This window comes from Pyxicephalus adspersus, chromosome 4, assembly GCF_032062135.1.
Source record: "Pyxicephalus adspersus chromosome 4, UCB_Pads_2.0, whole genome shotgun sequence".
NCBI classification, from domain to species: domain Eukaryota; kingdom Metazoa; phylum Chordata; class Amphibia; order Anura; family Pyxicephalidae; genus Pyxicephalus; species Pyxicephalus adspersus.
Window position 1 is genome coordinate 42,788,433 of NC_092861.1, and position 27,100 is coordinate 42,815,532.

The window sequence follows — 27,100 nt, forward strand, 5'->3', positions numbered from 1 at the left end:
ACCAAACAGAGCCAATCAACTAGCATTGTGCAGGAGAAAGCCAGCAATGGAATCCTCAAAGTTCTGATAGGACTACTTTAAGTGTAGTTCTAGACCAAGCCCACCACCTTCAGTTGCCAAAAGCCACATTAGGTTTAGGTTGTATCATTGTTTTGCATGTTTAAAGTTCATGGATATTTTACAGCAGTGGTCCCCAACCTTTTGGATGTCCCCCAAAGTGATGTCATGATGCCAGAACTCGCCCAATCTCCCATCGCAAGCTCAGACCTGCGATAGGAGAGTGGGCGGGTTCTGGCATCGTGACGCAACCCCCAACTGAGAGAGCCTGAGAGCCTGTGATGCATACAGGAAACATGGTCCACGGCTCTGACCGGTGCGCCCCCCCAAGCAGGGTCCTTCCCCTGACCCAACTGGAGGGTGCACCAGCCAGAGCCACAGACCACAGGTTGGGGACACCTGTTTTACAGTATAGTTAGAACATAAATACTATTCATCAGATTTTTTTACACAGAGGGTATCTCCTAATCATAGGTAACCCAGTTTTGATAATGTTTGGCCAATGTTACTCAGATATTTTAAAGGTTCCATAGCAAAGACAGACTGATGGATGCTGGCAATGGAAATGGCATGGAAATGCAGCAAATGATACTTATGGCACCTCAACTTTACCTTTAAGGTTAGGAATAGATATCAAAACAATAACTAATGCTTTTTAGGTGAAGCAGTGAGCACATGACAAAAACAGCAGTATATTTAGTCATTTAGAAAACTAATGCAACTAATTAACAAGATAATAACAGCTTATTTGAGATGTCTAACACAGATATGTCCACAATAAAAAGTCACCTGCTTCTAATATGTACATTAGAAACACAGTCACAACATTGTTACAAATTGAATTAAAAGCAAAGTATGCTTTGGAGTCATACCATTAAAAGACCCCAAAAAGACTCACACAGGACAGTAACTGTATGTTAGCATTGTGTGTTCAGTGGTGTCATAGTGAGGGTCATAGGTTGGCAGTTTAGCATGCTACATTGCCTAACTCATTGATTACTTACTTTTGTCTCTACCACCTTTAAGCCTCCTTTTTAGCTGCTAAAAATCTATTTAAGTAACTTGGTTATACAGATTTGTTCTGATCAACTTCACCTTGCAAATAATTATTTTTATTGTGAATTTTTATCCATAGAGATGCTAATAGCCGTATAGGAACTGGCAGGGAAAGATGTCCAGAGCATTATAAACATTTCTATGGTTAATTAGAATGAAAGCATTGGATAGGAGGCATGATGGAGGTGAGCACATAGTAAGTAACTAGGTAGTGCAATTTAAGATTAGCAACAGGATCAAAAGATATGTGTTTGCATTTTTTTTCCGTGCATATTTTGCTCTTTTTATTCTCTACAACTATAATCACTGTCACATATATCACACAGCATGCAACTTCACCCCCCCCCCCCCGCCCCTTTTATTCTTGATTATGAATCAGTAATTTACATCAATATTGCAAGAAATGTCACACCCTCCATTAAAGTAAATGTACTTTCATTATCCATTAATCGCCTTTTCCTGACAGTGGCTGACTTACCTGGGGGGAAAAAGGCTGCCTGTTGCTGGAGCTGCATGTTGGCAAGAGCCTGTTGATACTGGAAAAAACCCGTATTAAACATTCCGGTGGCACCATTGGTTTTTTCAAGTGCAGGCCTCTTTGGTAAAGGGGGGAGTACAGATTGAGGAATTCCCTTCAAGCCCAAGGAGTTAGAGGAAAACATAAAAGAAATGAGGAAAATAAGTAAATAAAAGGTAAAGAGATCACATCCTAAAATCATTTTTAATGCACCCTGAGCTGGAGAGGAGAACAAGCGATTACAAGTGACCTCTTGGCCTCCTTCTCCAGAGTCGAGTGAGATAAGCCATCAGCAAACAAAGCAGCCATCTAATCTACAGAAATACAGTGACCCCAGCTATACCTGAACGTTTTCTGCACCTCTTGAAGGAAACCTATTACCGATCCATCCACTGAGTATTTGTGTAATGCAGTTCAAGGACCAGCCAATGTGCTTGACTGTTCTAAATTAAAAGAATCTCTGATACCATGGTAGGTGACAGGCATAGGTCCTAGAAGAAGATTACACTAGAGCTTACCCAGCAATGGCAATGTGGAACTGTTTGCACCACACGTAGGCCAATCATGTCCCCTCTACTCCTTTCATTATGAGGTCCTTTAATTCAAAGTGGCAACAGACATTATACCAGAATAATATCTGTGCCAAAAATGAAAAAGTTGTCATTTGGAGCTATATGGCAGATAAAATGTAACATAGGCATGTCCTAATATTTGGTCTTAGCAAAAAAAAAAACAAAAAAAAAATTTAAAAGTTGAAAAATTCTGCACTGCTAGCTCCATGAAGGTCAATGATTAAAGCAACAGTTTTACAGAATGATTGAAGAACGTTGGGTCGTGTTAAGCCATACCCACACTTCTCCAACCCTATCTACACATGCAAACTCTACTACTGCATGCAGGTATGTTAACACTGACTTACAAATGTTAAAACTACACATATACATAAGAATAGCAAAAAAGCCATGCCAACCACACACATACAGTACAAACAATTACATATTTAGACTGGTCTCTCTATTCCACAAATACTGTTGTGGCAGAACTGAGTGTGGTTACTATAAAAGGGGCTTAATAATTGTTTTATATAACAAAAAACTACTAGAATTGTACACATGCATGTATATTTAGTGTATACATGTATCATTTTAAACCACAGTCAGTCTGGAATTGTATGTCCTGATCATACAACAAAAACATATCTAAAAAATTGCTCTACGTTTGTAAGTTTAACACTTGTTTGTACAATAAAGCTACATGCCAAGCTTAAAGGTGAAAGGTCATAGTACCAGGTCAAAGGTTGCCTCGAGGGGTCGCTTCAGTGATTTGACAGCCGACTGAGTCTTAATTAGCAGGCAGCGAGCACATGATGGCAATGGGCCAATGGGGTTCAAGCGCATTAACATAAACAGCAAGCAGAGGTGCATCATGGGGGCAGCAGTGCATATTTTGGTAGGTGAGGAAAAAAAACAAATAAAAAAAAACAAATCATCCGAATGCCGTAAATAACAAATAACAAGACTAAGCATGCACAGTAAAGGCACTTATATGTTACTGTCAACTATCACTATTTCACTGATAACAAAAATGATAGTACAGTGATACCTCGGCTAACGAGTGACCGTGCTAATGAATTTTTCAACTAATGAAGAATAATATTATTATTATTATTATTATTATTATTAATAAACAGGATTTATATGGCACCAACATTTTACACAGCGCTGTACATTAAGTAGGGGTTCCAAATGACAGATGAATACAGACAGTGACATAAGAGGAGGAGCAGATCCTGCCCCGAAGAGCTTACAATCTAGGAGGTGGAGGAAGTATCACACAATAGGAGGGGAGATATGAAGTGGTGGGAAGTAATAACGGTTTGAAAAGACAAAAAAAGACAGGTAGGCAAGTTTGAAAAAATGGGTTTTGAGGTCTTTATTAAATGAGCAGAAGGTAGGAACAAGCTGAATAGGATGGGGAAGACCATTCCAAAGAGTCGGGGCAGCTCTAGCAAAGTCTTGGAGTCATGCGTGTGATGAGGTTATGAGTGAGGAAGTCATTAGTAGGTCATTGGAGGAGTGAAGGGAGTGACTAGGGGAGTATTTTTTTTACCAGGCCAGAAAGGTAAGTGGGGCAAAAACTGTGGAGGGATTTGAAAGGCAAAACACAGGAGCTTGATTTTGATTCTCAGGTGAAATGGAAGCCAATGAAGAGAACTACAAAGAGAGGCAGCGAAAGAGGATCGGTGGGAAGAGTGGATGAGTCTGGCTGCAGCATTTATAATAGATTGTATAGTCGGGATAGTGGAAGACCAGAGAGGAGGAAGTTACAGTAGTCCAGACGAGAGATAAGAGTATACTGTGTACAAGGAGTTTTTCTGCTGAGTTTCGGCCTCGGCTAACGATGCATTTGTGGATGTGGGATAACAAACTGCAGCCACGGTGAGCTGTATTGAGCTGTATTTTAGTTTTGTTTCGGCTAATGAAGATTTCGGCTAATGAGTGTGATTCCAGAACGAATAATCTTCGTTAGACGAGGTATCACTGTAATGACATTCTGTTCAAATAGCAGCCATATTTCTCCTAGTACAGATACAGTTCAGTATATTCATAGGTCATAACCACCAGACTGTGTTGGAGAGTCAAATTCTGCATGCTTGTCTGAATGTCACGTGTCCTTAATTCATGCGTAACATTTGATAGTAGGTATATATAGTATAGATATTATTATCCAGGCTTAGAGCTTCTCATCATATTGGTCAGTTCAAATAATGGTGCTTAAAGGATAGAGATCAGCAGCTGTCCAAACCCTAGCAGTATTTTATACATTCACACCAGGGCAATAGATAACAAACTTTATAAGTAGGGCTGATAATCTATCTTGATCTGTTAGCCCTGGCAAAGTTATATAAAGGAAAAAATAATCTCTTTTATTGGTACACATGTTGCTTGTCTATAACAACGAAATGTTTGCATGAAGAATTCTAATGGCATGCAATTACGTTTCAATTCAAATCTCTCTTCTTTGAGTTCTGCTCGATGTTTTTAATGCAGGGCAATGTACTCAACCAGCTGTGAAGAGTGAGATAATAATCGGAGTAGCAGATTATCAATATCCATTCATGTGTTACAAATGTCAAGCTTTCAGTTATTCTGAGTAACACATTTATTCAGTGTTGAAAAAGTTATAAGAAGACATTAAACAAGAGTTTCGGAATGAAATACCTCAACAGCACTGCTTGAATTTACCAAACAAATGGTTTGACATGTACTTCAATAATGCTATAGAGTGTGTGTGATAAGTTAAGAAAAAGGGTAGACATTGTACATTAGCAGTTTGTGGTATAGGCACATCATCTCCCCTTGCAGTGTTATAATGAACAATAGGTTATGGAAGGAAATAAAGCTGTCAAAGCAAGCTCATTTGTTATACCTTGTGTTACTTGTGTCATACCATATTTTGCGCAAAAAACAAAATACATATTGTTCACACAACAGTAGCAATGAACTATATTGCTGCAATGTATACTTATTCCTTGCACATACTCAATTCATAATTTTACACAGCAATAGCTACTGATCATTGCAATACTGTGTTTGAATAAATATAAGAAATCTTATATACTCTGACCCAGATTTGCCATATATCATTACATTTAGATTGACTGTGTATGTGATTTATTCCTAAATGTTTTTTCAATGCTGGACAGTTCAAAGTAATTTAGAAATATTGGTAGCTGAATGTGTATGTAAATCTTTTTGAGCTTGACACACTGTTTCCTGAGCTACTCCATGGGGTCTATTTAGAAAACAGTGAATCTGATACTCTCTCAAACATTCCATGGTGGGAATCCATTACTGCCATTGGACCTGGAAGATTCCCACTAGGGTATGTCTGAGGAAATGTCAGATTCACTGTTTTATAAATAGAGACATTTAATATCATAGGCAGTTTCAATGATCAAAAGGGGGACTAAGTACATTTAAAAAAAAATAAAGTCAAGATTTGCAAAGCTGCCGATACCTTTGAGCCTACTGATTGTTCTTACTTGCAGTTTTCAATAAAAGTAACTTCTGTATTAATGTATTTTCCATGACCAGTATTTTGATCAGTTTACTTAGCATATAAGGACTGTACAATAACATAAAAAAGTTTCTCAAAACTGACAATATTTCATATAAAGTAAGTCCTGTGCTATTTTCTTCAAACATGCTTCTCTGTGGCCATCCTATAAAGGCTACAACCACCTGGTAATAATGCTTATTAGTTGCTTAGTTAATGCTTAGTTAATAACTATAGTTATAGTTATAACTATTAAATAATACAAAAATGCAGAAATCCTCAGCAACCAAACATGAATAATTAGTGTGACCATAGTAAACTATAAAATGATTGTATATTGCAATCTGAACCTCATGGCCCCTCATTGCACAAAGGTCCTCTAGGCAACAGACAGCAAGCTTTATAATTGTTTTTATATAACAACTTTTAAGTTACTGACCTGCTGAAGAACTCAAGCATTTAAATTAACCCACAGTGTACTTATTCATAGCACACCACTGAGGTTGTAAATAATAGACCCCGTATGGAATGTACATGGTATAAGAATTAGAAGTTTATTCTTTATACCCCCCCCAGGTATTTGGCAGAGAAGCAGCACATTAATTTGAAAAGTGGCAAGGATGCCATTTAAGTTTTTCAAGAGACTTACCATGGCTGCTGCTGTAGCTGCTGCCTGAGCAACTGCAGCTTGATTGACCTGGTACTGAGCAGCCTTAATCTTGGCTTGCAAGTGTGCAGGCGGATGAAAATATTTGCACTTTTCCCGTGAACATCTTCCTTTAATAAAATCCATGCACACCGTGACTGTATTATCATTGCTATCAATCATTGCGCTCTCAGATGGGTGGGCAAACCGACATTCATTTTCTCCTCTGTTGCAGTTTCCACGCTGGTACTCCCGACATACCTGTGGACACAATGTCAAACACTATTTATTACCAGGTGGCACTTTTTATAAAAGTCTTTGTTTAAAGAAAGAAAAGGCTGTGCATTTAGGCAAGTGCAACATACAGTAATAAGAAATCAGAACAAGTGCCACATCTTAAACATTGCAAAATGCAAGTTAGGACAAGATAAAAAAAAGCAAACATACCATAGCAATTAAGCTGATAATTTTTACATGTACAATATATTATCATCAGAATGCTTTGGTAAACTGAAGCTACTTTGTCTAGGGTAGCGGAATATTTCGGATTAACCACAAGATGGCACCCTAACACTTCTAAAAACATTAATTCCATGGTATATTTGCAGAGGCATTCTACTTTATTGAAATATTTTGCAATGTTATTCTCCCATTGATAAGCAAGTACCAACTGGTACAGGTTACCTTATCTAAAGCACCCCTCTGTAACTTTTATTTTCCTTAGTACTTAATTAAGGAAATGTGTTGCAATCTTGTATGTTTAAAAAAATATAAACATTACTTAGATAAAGCATTGGCTAACTGACCTGGGCTGTTAAAATTTAATTTTAAAGCAGAAGCAACCCAGTCAGGTAACCTTACCATACCTTGTGAGATACAAGCAATCATTGCTGTATAGTACAGTGATATATGAACTTTCATCCTAATAAAGAAAAAAAAGATCTTGAGTATATATTTTTTATTGTGATGGAAGTTGATGTACCTAAAATAATAAGGGTTGTATTATTGTGTTTAAAGGCTCTTGATCCTTATCCTCGTGAAGATATCATAAACCTATACATTATTAAAGGAATGCGTAATGCAGCATCATTTTTGGAAATTTAACTTCATAAACAAAAGAAGTATATTGTGGTAAGATAGCTTTTGGAAGGTTTTTCACTGATGTTGGTTATTTTGCTAAAGAACTGGGTGGTATTGGTTCTATTCACAGGTGATAATAGTATCCCTTCTTTGGGAGTAAATATGTGATGCATGTATTTGTAGAAGATATTTTGGTGGTATGAATATAATATATACAAATGGAGTATTTTGGATAACATATTGAAAGCTAGGAGACAATTTAGTGTGAATGGGGATATAACTATGTTTGATTGTTTTCTGAACCGAAGTTTAACCATTTAAGAACTTGGGCCTTTTTTCCAATGAAGGAGACCTTACATTGTTATTGCATCCTGTGCCTATGTGATCCCTACCACTCTATTTGAGGGAATGATCCTGAATATCTGACTGTGCACACACTGGGGGAAGCTACAATAAGTATGTGAGGTTTTGAAAAAATTGATTTGTTTCTGAAAAGTTTTACATGGTACATTGTGCCTGAATAATTGATATTTTGATGAATTCTACTGTTTATAGGTCTCATTGCTATCCTAATGAAGCGAACAAAGATCTGGAAAAAGCATAGAAAAGCATTCACAATCTTCAGATGATAACAACAATATGTAATGCTTTTAACATGCTTTATAGCTAATTTTGCTTGGGTGGCTAGCTAGAAAGCAGACCTTCCACTTGCATGTTAAGTCTGTCTAACTAATTGGTTTCCTCTCTAATACAAAAAAAAAAACATAGGTTGGGAAATGCCTCCTGACCAAACGTTTGTGACTATTACTATGGCAGTAATTAGATATTATATTATATATAATAGATAATATACTAGATAACTGAATACAAAAGGCTTTATAAAATTATATAAAACTGATAAATTTTTACAATTTTGTTGGCTATAAAGCTGTCATGTAAAGCTGAGCACTGCTGTTATAAACAGCGTCAAAAAGCTGATGGAGCCACACATTCTACTGATGTAACAGGACACACAATAACTTTTTTATATTAACTTTTTAGGAAAATTCTATGTTAAAATAGTGAAAAATCCCAGGTGAAATAGTTGGAGCTAGGTTTGCTAATACAAATATTCATAACATAATTTAGGAGCTGCAGAGGAATGTGGACTGTCAAAGAGCTCCAGTTTATTCTGTCTTCCTGAGTTAATTTAATGGAACGATTGTCTATTCATACTGGTGCCATGATATAGTGTAACTATTCATATTATACAGAAAAGTAAACAAAGATTTCCTGAGCCACGTTTGATTACAAGAACACATTCTGTATAACTACAATATGACTGAGTTTGAGGAAATTACTGGTGTGTTAAATATGAATGTATATAATGGGAAGGCCATGAACTGTATTTATAGTTTTACGTTTTAAGCCAGCAGACACAGTAAGCAGAAGATCTCCTGGCAAGATCAATGTAACTGAGAACACACCAAGTTGTCAGACTGAAAGTTTTATATCACTATTTTTAGCCAAGACCATATCTAGTACCAGCTATTCTGAGGGAAAGAAAAATAGACAGGAAACAAATTTATCTTACATATGCTCATCTAGAGTAATAAAAAAGTCAATAAAATTTGTATTTCCTTAATGGTTAAGTAACATGATCTTAAAGGACATATTGCAATGTAATATTTTCCCTGCTTTGCTGTTACATGTCATTCTGTAAGATTAATTCAAGAAGGGAAATAAACTAAAATATATAAAGGGTTTTCTTATTTTAAAGTGAAGCTAATGATTATACTAAATAACCAATTTAAAAAAAGTCTGTTACCTTCAAAGCACAAAAAAGATAGGAATTTAAAATATATTTTGCAAAATGCTTGCAAAGGTTTTGGTAACCCTGGAATGGTAAATGAAGCTGAAGTTTGACTTAAGTTAATAAAGAAAAAAAGGCTAGGTTGATTATAAACTGTTTGGAGCTAAATTCTAATCAACCATGGAATGTTGGGCTCCATAACTCGCTGTCCAATATCCAAATATGTAAAAAATAAAAACAAATCTATAAACATGCTTCAATAAAAAAATACATTTGTGCTACAGGGAAAATGGAATGCAACATAGTAAACTGAGAGAAAGAAAACAGTAAATGATTAGCAAAAGGAAAACTTTCTAGAACTGTACTTATGAATAAAATGTTTGTTATTGATGGAGGCAAAGGAATACATGATAGAAATGTTTAAAGCAGATATGGAAAGAGTGGGATTATTAAAAGTACAATACAATACAGGACAGAATAGAAACGAGAGTTAAAGGAGTTCACTGTAACTGCTGTGCATGGAAAGATTGTCCATAATGTTGAATGTTAGACATTGTATGGAGCAGTGGGCATGGTGAAAAACACTCGCCTTTCTCTTCTGGGACCGGGGGTCAAATCCAGTTTGATGTCCTAAGTGAAATGAGTTTGCTGGTCTCAGCTCAGTTCCCAGAGGGCAGGAGTCCACATCACAAAACCACCACACATAATTTGGCACAACAGGCAGTCTCTGCTCAGGAGAGGCCCAGGATTGAGCTGGCATGGAGACTGAACTACCTCTGACCCATAAAGAGGGTGCTCCCTCCACATCGGGGTTGAGGTCATTGGATTGACAACGTGGGGAAGCTCTCACTGCAGCTGCCTGATTGTAGCTGGCCTGTGAATAAAAAGAGGACTTCAGTTTCCATCCCAGCCAGTCCCTTCACCATCAACATAGTCAAAGAGTGCTTATACCTAGCCTGCGGCCGAAAATGCAGAGGCATGTCATGGCAAGGGAAAATTGCAAATTAGAAAATGCAGTACATACAAAGCATGGAAGAAGGCAGATGAAGCTGGTCAAACCTAAGGATAGCTTTCAAAAATTATTTAATTGTATTAATTATACATAAAAAAATGGCCTGGTTTACTTCAAACTATTAACTGAATAAGAATTAGGGAACTCATCGCACAACAAATTAAATAAATGTTTTCTGTTTATAACTTCGAAAATGATTGCAAGATCTACAAGACACCTAAAATGTGATGGACAAAGTATGGATCAGACCACACCATAACACAACCTGATTCCCTGGTTGCTAATTATGATTACACTGTTTTGGGAAATAAAACAAGTTTGAATATTCAACAGTTTAGCGTCTATATAATACACAACATGGAATTTACAGTACATGTTTTATGGGCATAAATGTTTTTTCTGTGTCTTTCTTAGTATATAATAAAAGGATATTATGTGATTATTATAATTATGATTGTATCTTGTCTACTGTATAAAGACATTTTATATCTGGTGTTTTAAGACCTTTTTATTTGGAACACCACAGTTAAGTGAATTACAGTAAAACACAACCATATATAATACATTATAAATTATATTATATACTAATATAATTATATATTAATATATTAAGAGAATAAAACCATATCTGCTTAAAAATTTACTAAACAGTCTAGGTAGAAACAGTCTACCTAATACTAATATTTTAGGTCAGTGAATGTTGGTGTGATAAATCTCCAGCTAAATTATTTTCATCTCTTGTAGAATCTAGTTGTTTAAAATTCCATTTAGAGTTCTCAGGTATGCTTCCTACACTCTGCTGGTACACTCATTTTGCTCTAGTAGGTGGGCTTCCTTCTCTGTAATCCAAAATAAATGCTTGCAACAGTTGAGTAGCTTTGGGACACCATGTGCAGAAATCTCACAGTTTATGCATGCTGTGTGAAGTAACCAGCCAGTTGTGGGTTGACTAACAACATAAAATTAGTAGTTATTTGTGTTCTTTTTTTTTTTAGTTTGACAAAATTTCTTCTATGAAGACTTTTCTCGCTTTGGTAAATGAGAAATATAAGAAAAAAGAAAAGAATGTAACAAAGACAAGAAAATGTGATGAAGTCCTGTAAAAATACTGAACTTCTCACAAATGTTCTCCAAGCCTTTATTCAAGAAAGAAGAAGTGACAGCAGGAGAAAAGCTGATGGATAATGCTGCATTAGCAAGAGCTGGTGGTGAGTACAAATGATCCACTGGTGTACTATGGTTATGAAGAAGGAAAAACATATTTGCATTACAAGGAAGAACATATTGATAATATGAGATCTGGAAAAAGAATACATGAAAGAAGTGAGAGCAGGCTGCTTCCAGCTAAACATTGAATGAAAGCAGAAACACTTAATGAGTTCTCTCTTAGCACCAACAAGCTTAAAAAGCAAGGGCATAGAAGACTACTCCATGGCACTAACATCAAAAACATATGCACAGTCACCTTAGTGAACTCTCTCGGGATACACCAAAAGACAGCAGAATTAATGTTCCTTGCATGCTTTACATAAATACTTTTTAGGTTTAATTAGGACATTGAGGGCATTATTTTTTCATTATTACATTAAAAATAACAGAAGAAAACTGAAGTACTCAAAGGAAGTAAATGAACCTTTATTTGTGTCATCAGTCACTGTATGAAACTTCTGAAGCAAACATTTAATCGCTTGTTGGCTAATGATTGCTATCAGTGGTCCATAGGTGTATCTTTGTACTTTTTTATAAAGAGTAAAGATGTCACAATAGTTTGTATCCAATTTATTTCCATCCTTACTTGTTATTTTGTTTATTTATTTGTCATTCTCTCTTATTTTCGCTAGCAAAAAAGGTAAAAATTGCCAATTTATTGTATTAGTCTTGACCTAGTTATGTTCTTTGCTACATTTATTCCTTATTACCCCAAAGGAATTTGCATCAAGCCACTGATGTTTAGATTTAAATAAATGTATATAGTAAATATGCATTAATAAGAAGACACCTGAAAATGATGTACGTAATATGGACTATTTGCTAAAAATAAAATGCTGTTTAAGTCTTTCACATGATACATCACCTGTTCATTTAAATAATGACTTTCATGATAAATAGAAGAGGGGCACGTAAATCACTGGTGGTGCTGTGTGTGTATTTTAGTTATGCCTTTAGTCATGATAATATTGGTAGGGCTGTCAGAGCAGGAACAGATTGCTGCCCAAAAAAAAACATAGCCTATTCATGGTCCTTTTAGACTGCCATGCGCAATATATGGACAACTGCTATGGCAGCATATCCACTTTTTGTTACATATGGGCAAATAACCCTGTAAATGTTAAATAAATTACCTAAATTATATAATTTTTTTTTGTTGCTAAGCATAGGTAGATTGGTTTCTTTAAAAATGTCATATTTAAAATTTCTGCTGTTTTTATAATGGTTGCCATTACCTGGCAACTAATGTCGTTAGCTTTTTCACATTAAGGAATAGATAACACTAAGCAAAAGCAATTAAAATGCACCAGAACTCTGCATAAATTGTAGTATCGTATAATTAGGTCAACCAGGAATGTAAACTCTAAATAGCACACTGGGAGTTAATGAAGGTAAAGATTAACAATTAATGAGCAGAGTAAATTATTTGACTGAGATATTTTGTGACACTATTCTAGCAGTGACTTTTCTTATAAAAGTGATTTTTTTTTATTGTTGTTCAGGGGTTATTCATTTAATGTAGCTAACCGAGAAAGCAGAGAGCAAGGCTTGCATATGTTTTTATATGTAGGCAACACATGGTAAATGATATTACACAAAAGCCATACCTCTAATCTGTCTGTTCTCATTAACTTCTGTGCAGCAGCTGCTGCGGCCGTTGGTACAGCCACTCCGGGGCTCCCAGCAATGAGCATAGGTCCAGTAGGAAGGATTTCAGCAGGTACAAGACCTGGAGAGACAGGCCCCAGGTATGGGTTGAAGGCTGCCGTTGCATTCGTGGCTAGGCTTGGTGCAACTGAAAACATTGGCTGAAAAAGATAATACATTGCAAAAAAGATCACTCTAAACAATAAATCGATTGCTTCATGTGGAATTCACTTGTATAGATGGTATGAGTAGCCATTTTGGAAAATGAGACAAGATTTAAATTATGACAGTATACATCTCAGTATGACTAACTCTTTTAAAAATGTTTGTATACTAGGTGAGTTTTATAGTGGGCAAATCCTCCTCATATACAATTACATTAGGCTTTTTTATTTATGTTTCAGGCTATGTTTTCATGTTTTTTTTATTTATGAAGTCAGGCTAATTTGATCACTCTTAATGGGTACAGCCTTCAATTTTCACTAACCTGGATATGTATATACTATTGGGTTTAAAAGTATATCCGACCTGAAATTCTAATATATGGCTCATTTACCTGTAATAAATAAATGGATTTAACCATAACTCCAATCACACAGAAAATTTCCCATGGATTTTTCAGATTTTAATGTGGCAGCTGTAATACTTGGTTTACCTAATAATATTCTGGGCTAGTTAGGTAAAGACGAATAAATACTGTGTATTGAAACTTAAAAAAAAATCTCCCAACATGCCCTTAATAGTGAATATTGATAGAAAAATATAACCCAAGGACCTCAAATCCCTATTCCCTATGGATTTACCATATAAGTAAATAGAGGAGGTAGACAGATGGCATGGGGTATTAGCACCTAACCCCTTACAATCAAAAGAAATTGCTGGTTATGCTTGTATCCAGTTACTTCACTACACAGAAGTATAAATATGAAAACTAATACCTATATGATAATTTAATGGAAACCTGTAATGGGGTTTGCATGATATACCGTATTTTCTTGTAACTTTAGTTTATAAACTGATTTTTATGTCACTTTTTTTTACTTCTAGGGCATACTTTTTTTTTTTAAAGAATTAAACATTTATTGCAAGTTACAACCATGATAGTTGTGTGCGTCTTTTAAAATACTTGAACATATATATCATGGAAGTAAATACTGCACAGAACTCACAATTACATTATTTAAAAAACAAATATATCTATCAAGTTTTTTTATTTAATTTTTACTATGTTTTTATTTATTTTATTGCATATATATTAAAGATGAATAGTTACAAAGTAGCCTAAATAAAATGAGCCTATTGAATTTCTGATGAATTTTTTGTTACCATGAAATCTTTACTGACAACTGAAATTGTTAGGGATGTTGTGATGCTTTGTGCATACCATAATGACACATCCCGAGTAAACAAAGCTGAAGCTATGATGACCTTTTGGATGGTCCTTTGTAAAATGCTTGCTCATAGATTTATCATTGGATACTGGAAATGCATTCAAAGAGGAACAGTAGAATACTGCACTCTAATAATAAAAATAAATATAAATCATAGAAGACTAATCAGTAGACTCTCCCATTCATAGCCTACCCTAATTTTCCGTAATATTTATTCCAGCAGTGGTTTATTACTTTACAATTTTTACCATTGATTACAAAATGTACTTGCAGTATGCCCTACTAATTTAGGACCTAAACATTGGCATCGTACAACCTTCATATATACCTATAGACATCAGTCCCACTGACCTCAGGCACCGGTTTTGAATGTGCACAAGGGAGGTGCATAGAGACACAGCTTACTAGTGAAAGGAGCACATTATAATCCAACAATGTTTTTATGCCCATTTACCCATAAGTGTAAAAAAAAGAAAATCCTAGGCAACCAGGAGGGATTCAATCCCACAGGCACATAAAAGGACAACTCCAAAATGAGAATTCTCCTTTGAGAATGTTGTCCTAGGAGGATATGTCCACATCTACAATATGTAGACTTAGTTTGTGTTATGGTTACAACTACAAATTTATTTCCTGTAACTTATTGGTCACCAGAACAACCAGAGGGTAAGCCTCACCAAAAGAAACAGCAATATTCTATATTATTATTATTATTATTTTATATTAATATAAAATAAATAAATTAGACTTTTGAGTTAGAACTGTTACATTGGGCCTGATTTATTAAAGCTCTCCAAGGCTGAAGAGGATACACTTTCATCAGTGAAGCTGGGTGATCCAACAGACATGGAGTGGATTTCTTCAAAGTCATTTGCTATTGGCTAGCAAATGTTTTCAATCCTGGACCAGATACATTCCAGGTTTGCTGGATCACCCAGCTTCACTGATGAAAGTGTATCTTCTCTTGCCTCGGAGAGCTTAAACCATTTTGGTTTAGTAAAATTTAACAGTTCTGCCTTGTAGCTGGAGCCTCATACTGTCCCCTGTAATAGTGATTATCTTGCACTTGAAATACTGTATAAAGAATTAATTGACAAAAAAGTAGAAGATGTTATTAGTTCTCCCAATATGTGGTGAATTATGTTAGACATTCAAAAGGCATTATTTTTGTTAATAATATTATTATTATTATTATTATTATTATTATTATTATTATTAATATTATTATTATTATTAATATTAAACAGTAAAATCTAAAAGTACAGCTTTTCTATGGTCAGCTTTATCATTGCAATATGGAAATTACTATTGTACACAGTTTTGTGTAAGTGTATTGTTTTGCCCAATGCTGTGCATATAAGTATACACATTATTGCAATTTAAATATGTGTGTATTTTTATCTAAACATGGATGTTGTATACATGTTCTAATAAGCAGGACATTCACAGAAATACACATAAGTAACCAGAAAAAAAAGCCAGGTTCTATTACATCTTTCCCACTTACCATAGGCTGGAGCTGAGTACCAGGAATCATTGCATTTGCTATCTGCATTTGCTGGGCCAGCATGGCCATGTTCTTTTGTTGAATCAGGTTATTCCGTCCATTTATCTCTAACTGTGTTTTTAAATGTGGTGGCGGATGGAGATATTTACAATTCTCCCTTGAACAACGACCCTTGGGAAAAGAAAAACAAGAAGCTGTCAGTATAAATTGGTATAATTTCTGTGTGCTCATAGGATGTGGAAAAACAAAACATAAATTTCCTATCGTAAATTATCCATTTGTGAACAGCATGAAAATATAATGTATATCACCTGTTTGTTCTATCCACATACCATGTATAAATAAGTATTTTTCTTTCATGGAGTAATAACATAAATATAAACCGGTTGATGCAAAACTTTCTTTATTATATCAGTAATCAGATACGGCAACATTTTAGCTAGCCATTGAAACTGAATATATTTACTTATAAGGTGATAAAAAAAGAATGGATTGTTTCCAAACTCATAAATGACATCCTGCCTAGCTATCCCAACTAGCTGTCACTTTGATATCACTTTTAATAGTACAATATATCCATGCGCTTGTCTAAAAGTTATTACTTAGAGCCCATACTACAAAAGCTTTATCCACTATAATCTGCCGCTCATCCAATTGTGATGTATTGGTCTCAAAATGCTAAGATCAACAGATGCAGATAGAGCAGATAGATAAAACTAAAGTTCTTGGCCCTAGAACCCCTATAAACGGGTAGACAGTTAATTTATTCTACTGTACTGTATTTTTAATGGGCATACTGATTACATCTAAAGAATTTTAGGTTTCCAAACTTGTCACATGTATAGAGTCAGAGATCAGTACATTTGTGACACAAGTGGGTTGATTTACTAAATGAGTTTAAACTGTTCTTCCAGCAAAGGAAATTATCACTCTGTTAGTTAATTTTCACTTAAACCGGCGGTAAGCCACAGAATAATCCTAACTTTAAGTCAATGGAAAGGTTGGGAACCATTTTGTGCATGAGGCTGTATACGGCGGTGGCCAAGCAAATTGCAGTGTAGATTTCAAGAACAAGTTGCTCTTGGTTGCATGGTTTTGAAGATTTGCACTGTGGCTGTGGCAGGGAGTTGCCAGCTGTGCCGTTTCACACGTCATTTGTGAAAGAGCCCTTAATGCCATAAAAATTACTTGACATGCAAGAAAACGTACATAAATGGCTGTCTGAAGTCAGCAGAGCCTCATTTAGCTAAGTGAAAAGTCCCTTGCAAGGTGTCATACATGGTTTACATATACTCTAAGCGCACTTTTGTGTTGAAGAATCTGTGGTTACATACTTCTAACCTTTAGACTTGGCCATTCTTTGTTGTGTGCTTGGTGTTCAGTCTTCCACGAAATCTGGAGCATTATAGGTTGTCTATGCTTCTGCTAAAGCCTTGCAGGCCAATACATTTGTACACTGCATGTCTGTTTACTATCTATTTGCAAATAAAATTTACAAAAAAATCAAAATAAATAATTCCGGGACTGAGCTGCCCCCAGTTCATCACAACAGCCATCTTTATATCTGAACGTGCATGTAATGTTGAAAAGACATTAATGCTTTGTCATGCCGTTGTTGAAACCAGCCAAAAAAGCAATACTTCTGACAAAAAATCTATACCCACCCAGAGCAGTAATGTCTTCAGTCTGAAAGCACATCTAAATTGCCAATGTGCTCATCTATCACACAGTGCAAAGAGGTTAATAACAATGATAAAGTGTTCCAACTTGGACAAGTCAGGTACATGAGCTAATAGCAACAACATTTCTCTCTCAGATGGACAGACAGATAGATATATATTAAAGGGAATTTTTACCTATATTTTTTTTGTTACAGAACAATATTATTTGACATTTTTCCTAAGGTATGTGTTTGTAAACTGATGTTTTATTACTGTTTATTTACCCTTTCATTTAATATTTATTTTGCATAAAACCATACTTTACACCCATGACCATCAAAGAGAAATGGTGGTGGTGGTGCGGTGGTAAATAAGTCACTATGTGGTTTGTGTAACTAGGAGAGTGACTTTAACAACATTTTATTTTTTTTTCTTTTGAGAAAAGCTCTAAAAAATTACCCCTGTAAAAGTTTGAAAAGGATCCTAAAGTTCCAAGTGATAATACAGTCCTAAAAAAAATCAGATAAATGAATACAAAACACTATTTGTTCTCTTTTTTGAGCTCTGGTCTCCACAATTTCATTGCTTTATTATTCAGTGTATTAGGAAATATAGTAATAGCCTTCCTACAGTGTTTTCGTCAAATGATTTTCTGTAGATGTGTCAGATACATATATGAGTTTTATCACAGCCTCAATTCTTTATATAAAAACCCTGCATGCATCATAAAAACACCTGTGCCTTTAAAAATACAAGAAAATGTGGTTTTAGCAAATGTAGGTCAATTCAATATTCAGGAAATCGACACGCATTCCCATGATTAAAAAAATATATGTGATTATTTAAAATTGATTTGTTAAAAAGCAAAAGGTCATATCCCAAGCTGCAGAACAAATGAAGACTCAATATAATTGCTCAATTACAATTTATCCTAACTGTGATCACCGTCACTAGTTCGCAGTCATGCTTAGCATGCCAGAAAATCAAAGGGAGGATTCTGGGGATGGTAAGAGTCAGGCTGCTGCCAGAATAGGGTAGCTCAGAAACTTAATCAGCAGGAATATGAAAGCGAGAGGGGAAAGCACAGACGGCTATCATATGATGTTTTTCTTTTGCCATCACATCAACAACATTTAGGCTGCAAGCCCAGGCTCTGCTAAACAACCACCCTGTGTGTAATTAAATTACAGCAGCATTATGCAGCTTTTTAGACCAGGGCCCTGGCTACAGCAAGAAAAGCGTGTTTTCATCTCAGCTGAGGCTTCTTCTCTAGGGCAGTCTAAAGCATGTAAGTCCATATAGGATCCTACACACTTAATACCTTCTAACTTCAACTTCAAAAAAAGGGGAAAGAAAAAACTTTCAGCTCCCAAGTTTTAGGTAAAATCAATAATTATGTATTGATATGGTTCAAAATTCATACATAATTATTGTACATACATCATTTGAACATATATCCAGTCTAGTTTTTGTGTCACCAGGCTGAGGTATATACACTAGACAAAATTGCTCTAGCCTATTTACCGTATATGTCTTATGCACCACCAACACGTTTGGCCTTTCTGTGCTTTCTCAGGGGAACTTAAGCTTAAGAACTGTACGCTTTTCGGTTGCTAGTGCAAAGATAAACAGAAATGGGGACCTTGTTCTAGAAATGTGCACAGAGAGGATCCCAGTAAGAGTATTGTTGCTGTTTGGTGCATACCTGGTAAATGCAGGTAAACATGAGGAAAGTAACTGCCAAGGGTTTTTTATATAAGTTGTATTCAGAGTATCAGTAGCTATACTAGTAGTAGTAAAGGTAATGGCTCCAAGACTTTTGGGGATAGTCTGGATGCTTGTGAAAGAGGCAGGTCCTGTATGCGAGAGTGTAACAGCAACACCACATAGTTTTGCTCAACACTTTTTCTGGGGGGAACCTAACTCCTCTCATCCTATATTTTACTCCATATTTGATAACATTCATTATTGTAAAGCAAAGTGGAGAGATAGTATAACTGTAACGTGAGCATAATGTCATTTTATTCAGATATGCTTATACAGTCAGTAGTGGCTAATGGAAAAGTAGTCATATTCACAGACGGTTACACTTATCTCCATTTAACAAATAAACGGGACAGGTCAGGAAGTCCTAAATTAAACAAATGTTTACTGCAGCCATCAAGTGAATAACAAGCAACTAAACCCAAGTAAACCAAAGACAATCATTACAGCTGTTCTTATTTCTCATCTCTGAATTCAGTTGTTAGAATGGTCAGTCAGGTGTGATATGACATGATATAACACCCTAAATAGGACGAATATTGGATGCCACAATACAGATCCCAGAAACCCTGCATTGCAATGGAAACCATGGATCTACAAGAGAAGGGCAAGGAGCAGGCAGTGAGCCATTAGACTTCAATCTGTTAAAGGGAAGCTAAAAAGCAAGAAAGGTCCCGGGCTGTGCTGACATACAAACAGCTACAGCCCAGCACAACTACACAATAGACAAAGGCAATACTTATACCTTACATATCTTATATATATAATCCAATATATATATATATATATATATATATATATATATACACACACACACATACATATACATACATATATACACATTTTACTCAATACAGTATATACCCACACATTGTGTGCCCTCCAACTGTTCTAGCTTCTATTCGAATCTGTATTCCAATCATGTATGTTCATTTTAATGCTTTGACAGGACTTTGTCAGTACAGTACTACACAACAGCATCACCTTGTTATCAACACAGACAGTGGCAGAACAGCTGATAATTTCTTCCATGTAAAGGTTAAGTAGCAATTTGCATGAAGCAGCAGGGGGCATAAAGGCCATAGCACTGAGCATTCAGTCTGGCTCTCAGGCAGCAGTTGGTTGTTAAGCAAGAACTTCCTTTGTCAGTTGTGTTTCACTGGAAGCGTAAATAAAGTCAACAGCACGCTGTGCACATTTCTTGTATGTACTGAGGGCAAGGATTTCACAAGTACACAAACAGGTCAAATGTATCAGTTTATCTTCCTGGGTTATTTGTCCAAACAGGATTTCTAAATAGTACAACATGATCAGCATAATAGAAAAAGTACATGGGCATTTGTTTTTGTGTATTATTAGCATCATGTTTAATATACAACAATTTTTTTATTTTGTATAATAATTTATTAAAACAACAAATATCATTTTAAATATTGCTAAATAGAGGGACATATTTGTTCTGTTTTCATTCTGTATCCACATTACTTTTACAGTATACATTATAGTAATTATATCTTTTTGCTTACATGGGGAACAAAGTAATAATAAGTAATAATACTTGATAAGGCTTCTTCCCCTATTAAATCTAAAGTAGCTTGAAATTTGAAATAAATGGTGAAAACCAGGTCAAAGTTTTCTTCACCAAGATAGTACAGTTACCCCAAAGGGTGGAAAATGGCAGCTTAAATTCCTGTTCCTCTAAAATTGTATTGTGTATTGAACATCACAAAATCAATAGCACATTAACAGAAAAATATATAATGTAGCATATTCTTTGCGTCCATTGCTATGCAAATTAGGTGTCCCAACAAAAAAGCTGTAAAAAATGCGGCATTTGCTGCTCAGGTAAAATCCTGGCAATCAGTAGGTGCACAGGAGCATTAGCAGCCAGTAACTGATAGGATTTTTAGGCATTTGCAAATGCTTGTGCAGACTTTAGGACTGGCAAAGCAATACAGTTTTTCTTTTCTTAATCGAAACCACTTGGATGAAATGTTTGCAATCCCTAAAAAGGAAGAAGGTCTGTGGAGGTGACAGGGGTATCTGCATATCAATGCTGCAAAAAAAAAGAAAAAAAGACATAGGAGCCATAACTTTGTCATTACTTAATATACCAAAGCAATGCACACAAACTAGGCTTTCTTTTCACAATATTGTTTTGTATGAAGCATTTTATTTCCTATGTAATAAAAAAATCTATTTTAACTGATGCTAAATAGAAAAGTAGTTTTAGGGCTCTTCCAAGTCCAGGTGTTTTAACGGCAGTAATTAATTCCCACCAGGGAATGTTTAAGGTAATGTCAAATTCCTGTTTTACAAATTGAGCTCTTTTTTGCTAATACAAAGCATATATTTTTGCACAGTAAATGCAAATGAAAAAAAGCTGTTTACCCTCAATTTTGGGGCATTGCTGAGGCTTAATTGTGTTATTATACAGACCACTGTCATCAGGACAGAAAATTAGAGGAAATGCAAAGTTACCATTACAGGGGTATACAAAATAGCTTCCAATGACCCATTGGCCTGGTTAATAAAGATCTCCAAGATTGGAAAAGATAGTCATGATGGAATAACCTGGGTGATCCAACAAAACTGGAATTAATTTCTTTAAAAAATTTGACACATTTTTGTCCAGGACCAGATCCATTCCAGGTTTGCAGAATCACCCAGCTGCTCCCATTGATCTTCTCCAGTTTTGAAGAGTTTTGATAAATCAGGCCCAGTGTATTGAAGATCAAAAATACGATTATTGTTCATATTCTCTCCTTGAATAAGGAAATTAAAAGAGGCAACTTCTGAAGGAGACATGTAAAGCATAAAAATCTGTGTAGTTCATCTTTACATTTCCAATTCTAAAAGTTCTGTTTTAATGATTTCTAAACTTAAACATTCATTTTAACACTTAATACCAGGCAGCACTAGTCAGGAATGAGATAGATGCTTTGGTGCATATAGCCCTGGAGCAAAATAATCTGCTGTAACTAAATGAGTTTATCAAATTTATTCATTTCAGATTATGATTAAATAACTTCAGTGCCATTGAAATTATTATTTCGATAGATTTATGTGTTTAATATTATACTATGCTATAGGAAAGAAAGTGTGATATTTAATCATCTAGATTAAATGCTATAAAGTTCTCAAACAAAAGGAAATATGCATTGTTCTCAGTTTCACTCTAGTATTTTAATTGCTATGATCCTTTTAGACTAACAAGTAATTATATTGTCTGCATTTAAATTCTATTTTTAATAGCTCAGGGACAGATGATTATTCCAAGCTGTGTCCTCCTTTTCTACTGACAAAGGAAATGCATATTAGCCCTGGTAATAATTTACATTAAAAAAAGTTCACACTTTTAAAACATTATGAAAGTGTCATTTTACACCGCTGAAGATATCCATAGATATTAGAGACCGGGAAAAAAATACATGAGTAAATCAAAGTAAATAAAGAGCCATTACTAAAGCACCTCACACACTAATGCCTAATTAAGAATATACCAGTTAAATAACACTAAATGTGTAATATGATCAACTAGTTATCAACTGCCCCCAAAATTAAAACAGGTTCATTAAGTTATCCAACAGTGTCCAAATCATTTGCCACCCAAAGTGAGAAACTACATAATGACCCCATCCACACTGTGATTCAGAAAAGTTAGGATAGTAGTCATGGACAAGAAGAAAATTCTGCCTTTAGAACCATGTTAATGGAGAAACAATTGCATCAGGAGCCTTTTGTCTCTGCACTGGTTGGCTGTCTGCTTTACTGTACAGAAGCATGTTGTTGAATTGACAGCTTGTCTCTACAGGTTACACTGGGAAAGTTGCTCATCCTGGACAGTCAATGGGACTTCTCTATCAGTGTGACAGATGGGTCATGTTCTAAAAGGGTGCTGTAGCTCAGTGCAGAGGCTATCCAGGTGACAACAAAGCCAGATTGGTTTGACAGCCAGGGCTTGATATGTTCTTCAGTCAATTGGTGAAGCCAGCAGTTACAAAGTTTGGTATCTTTGTGAAACAAGGTTGCTATGTTTTGTGGGCAAAAAATATCAGACTTGTGGTCCTTTTCCTAATAATAACATTGACAACAAGACCAGTTTCTACAGGTTAGATCAGTAAAATACCAACCAGGTGACAATCCTAGTGCCAGAAGACCTATTAGTAATGAAAATAGTTTGCCTTCTATAGCTTTTTTTCTAAGCAACCGCATGACCAATTTTTTTTTCATATCATTGAAAAGTAGCAACAAAATCTGCTTATAAACTGTGCCAATTTATAAAGACTTTTGGATATGTTTTGCAAATACAAACCTAGGTAATTCACTAGTGAATGGAATTTCACATAAACTTAGGCACATGGACCTTTTCTTGTTTCAGAATTGATTTTCATCCCCATATAAGTCAAAATGAATGCAAAAGCAATTCAGCTAACTATTTTTTTTTCTTTAACTGCACTTTGCACTCTTGCCTGCTTTTTCTTCAGTTTATAAATATTTAGTTACTGTGGAAAATTACTGTGTTGAAATACACTTAAAAAATGTTGACATGGAGACAGACGGACTAAAAATGTGCAAAAGAAGTATTTGAAAACAAATTGTACTATCTTTTGGGATGTTTCATTTTCAGATTTCCTCCATAGAACAGATGAAGTCCTGCTTTTGGATAAATACATCCATGATCCTTCCATGGAACAAGTTTTATTTTGTATCTTTTATATCTTTAGGGCTTAACTACTTGTCACCAGGACTAAGCCCTGCTAACTGCTTTAGTGTGAGTGTAGCTTAGTTTGCAGGGTAACTACACCATCACTTTTCTCATTATTACTACAGATCTTTCAAGATAAAAGTTGATCATTGTAAACTATCCAGGCCAGCCCTGTACACCAGCCTGCCCCAGCTCCACAGAGCTTGTTCTTTCTGTTTATGAGCCATAGAGACAGCTTTGTAAACAGAATCTGGAGTATGAGTTACTGATAGACCAAGGAACAAACATGCTGCTAAACTGATAAGTACATAGAAAGGGTGTGACAGTTTATTTTGCACAGTACTATGTAAGGTATTGCATGGTGGTGAAAGGAGAATGATGAGCAACAATTTCTCTATAAATGCCGATGGGAAGAGAGAAAAGTGCTTTCATTTCCTTCGCATAGAATAATAGTACTCTGTGACACCCTGGAAATATTGGTGAGTTTGGACATTATTATGGAACGTTTGCAGGTGCATTTCCTTGCACTCTAACTCCCAAAAATACAAGTGTGCTAAAACCAAATGCAGCTTCCTACATATATCAAAAGTTGAAGAACCAATTGCTGGAAAACAAGTGAAAAAATAAAAAAATCTAATTAGAATGTCAATTAGTTCAATGAATTTGCAAATGCATCTGAAAATAACAAAACAGTAATTGTCTAATGATAAAAAAAAAACAAATAACATAGAAAAATAAAAAAAAAATAAATCTTAAATTTAATTAAATTAATAATTTGTTTTAAGTGAGATGTCAAGTTTTGTAGACCTACCCAATACATTTTAACTTATATTTTGCCTGGAGGACTCATAATGGAAGTTAGCAAATCGCTGTTTTTAGTAACAAACGTATATGAATATAATATTAATTCATTTAAAAGATGGCAAGGTAAAATCTTCACTGCAAATGAACGTAACATAATAGGACATTTAAAAAGTTGTAAAGTACCTTTATAGTTCATCCTTAGAAAAAGGTAATATTAAAGAGGGCATGACTTACATTTTTAAATACAGGGCGTGGATGAGTTTGGGGAGAGTATTTTTTTCAATATGAAGCTGTGATCAAGAACATGGGGGCATGTGCTCGAACAGACAAAAAGGAAAGTTCAAGTGAAATGTTTTAAAGTATTATTATATCTAAAGAGTAATTGACACTTGGCGTAGGTTTCCAGCAAAGATACTGATTCAATTATCAAAAAGTAAGTGGATTTAAAGCCCAATTCTGGATTAAATAACACCCAGAAAGCGGAGGATATTCTTTGAGTATAAAGCACCATAAACCTTTCTCGACCTCTCTAACATGGAGGAACCCTTGAAATAAGGTTCCCGTCTTTGGAAACCCCTGATATAACTACAATATCATTACATTAGCTGGTCAGTGAGTGAATGTCTCTTACATTGCTAGACATTGGTAAGAATTTCACCCATACAGATAGCCAAAATGATCATTGGTCCCAGTGAAAATGCCATGAGAGACACAGATTGCCCATTAGTCAAAAAACCCCTAGCAACCTCCACGGAGTCTTGATAGAGAAACACTGCACTAGAGCATCTCCACTGAGTTAATCAAGTCATCCCCACTCTCTGTATTCTTCAAGGACCACCTAAAAGGTCTGAGGACCTTGTACTTCACATGACCAGCTTAAAGACATCTTAAAAATGTAAGTATAAAAGAGTTAAAAATCTGGCCGGAGAAAGTGGTGGGAGTATGGGCTCTGGGGGGCAATAAAGGATGGGAGAGGCAAGCCTAGAGTTAAAGCCTTAAACATACTTGGCAAAAGTATGCCTATCCTTAGAACAAACAAATATTTTATAAAAAGGGAAGTTAACAAGCAACTTTTTGCCATCTTTATTTCTCAGGTAAATAAATGATGCTGGTAGTGTACACCTGATGTTGCTTTTTGGTTCCTGTATGTTTTACAACATATATACGTTTATTACCAGAGCAAACGTTGAGCTTTTAAACAGAACAAGTAACAATAGCCTTGTTTAGCAAGCTCACCCCACAGTTTGACTCTTTTATGACTATCCTCCATTTAAGCAGTCCTGTATATCTTTGAATGCACAGCTATATGTGGGACAGTGTAAACAATATACCCTAGCTTCCACAGTTATTTTCAAAACCCAGACCTCTCTGTATCCCATTGTAGCCAGATCACTTTTATTTTTTGAAATATATTTAGCTTCTATTTTTAACAAGGAATGTGGTCTGGGAAGGCTTTAATTTGAAGCTCTGAGAGCAGCTCGTGGCATTTAAATATAGCATCTGTGGAATTACCTACCGTAGTTAAACAGAGACATATAAAGAAACACATAAATCCATAAAGAATAGTAAATTGAATGCACTAATTTTCATACTTTTCCTAATTGTCTGCAAATGTTCATCTTAGTTTATTACTTTTTTGTTGAATACTAATACTATTTTTTCCTGTCTCACATGCAGGATGCATATTGTTCCTGAGAGTCAATAAAGTGTCTAGATAAATCCCAACTTTCGGAATGAACAGATCTTTTATTCCATCTGTAAATATCAAGTATCAAATATTCAGGTCACAAATGTTAGAAATGGACAGTTATGTCATACAAATATGTCATTTTAGTATCTGCAAACCATCCATTTTAAGCATATGGTCCATTCATAGAACTGGTGCTTATATCCAGTATACAGTCTATAAAATTGCTGTAGTATGGTCATCGTACCATGGTACTTACATTACTCTATTATTGTAATTTGAATAAATAGCCTCAAAACACAGCTAATTAAACTGAAGTAATTTACAGAAAAATTTGTGGAAGAACAGGTTAGATGTTAGTAAGACAGAGGCACGTGCTACAACAAAAATGGATGTGGCTCATTACAGTGTGGCCTAAAGCAGGACTGTAGTCAAAAAGTCCCCTCTGCTCTTATAGATTTACCACACTATTACTACATCTAAAAACACAATCTTTTTTTTTT

At 35.3% G+C, this 27,100-nt stretch overlaps 1 protein-coding gene across 21 annotated transcripts in view; it reads right to left on the reverse strand.

Annotated features, from left to right (window-relative positions):
* MBNL1 (muscleblind like splicing regulator 1) overlaps window positions 1-27,100 on the reverse strand; it is a 133,860-nt gene that overhangs the window by 15,220 nt on the left and 91,540 nt on the right. For 10 of the 21 annotated variants that reach the window (XM_072407967.1, XM_072407965.1, XM_072407977.1 and 7 more), the window contains 6 exons: window positions 15,974-16,144; window positions 13,036-13,236; window positions 9,797-10,081; window positions 6,339-6,596; window positions 2,917-2,970; window positions 1,592-1,745 (listed from right to left, as the gene is read on the reverse strand). In XM_072407967.1, the coding sequence (XP_072264068.1) occupies window positions 1,592-1,745; window positions 2,917-2,970; window positions 6,339-6,596; window positions 9,797-10,081; window positions 13,036-13,236; window positions 15,974-16,144 (1,123 nt within the window). The remainder of the gene's footprint in view (window positions 1-1,591; window positions 1,746-2,916; window positions 2,971-6,338; window positions 6,597-9,796; window positions 10,082-13,035; window positions 13,237-15,973; window positions 16,145-27,100) is intronic. The other 11 variants (XM_072407984.1, XM_072407983.1, XM_072407979.1 and 8 more) reach the window with 3 other exon arrangements.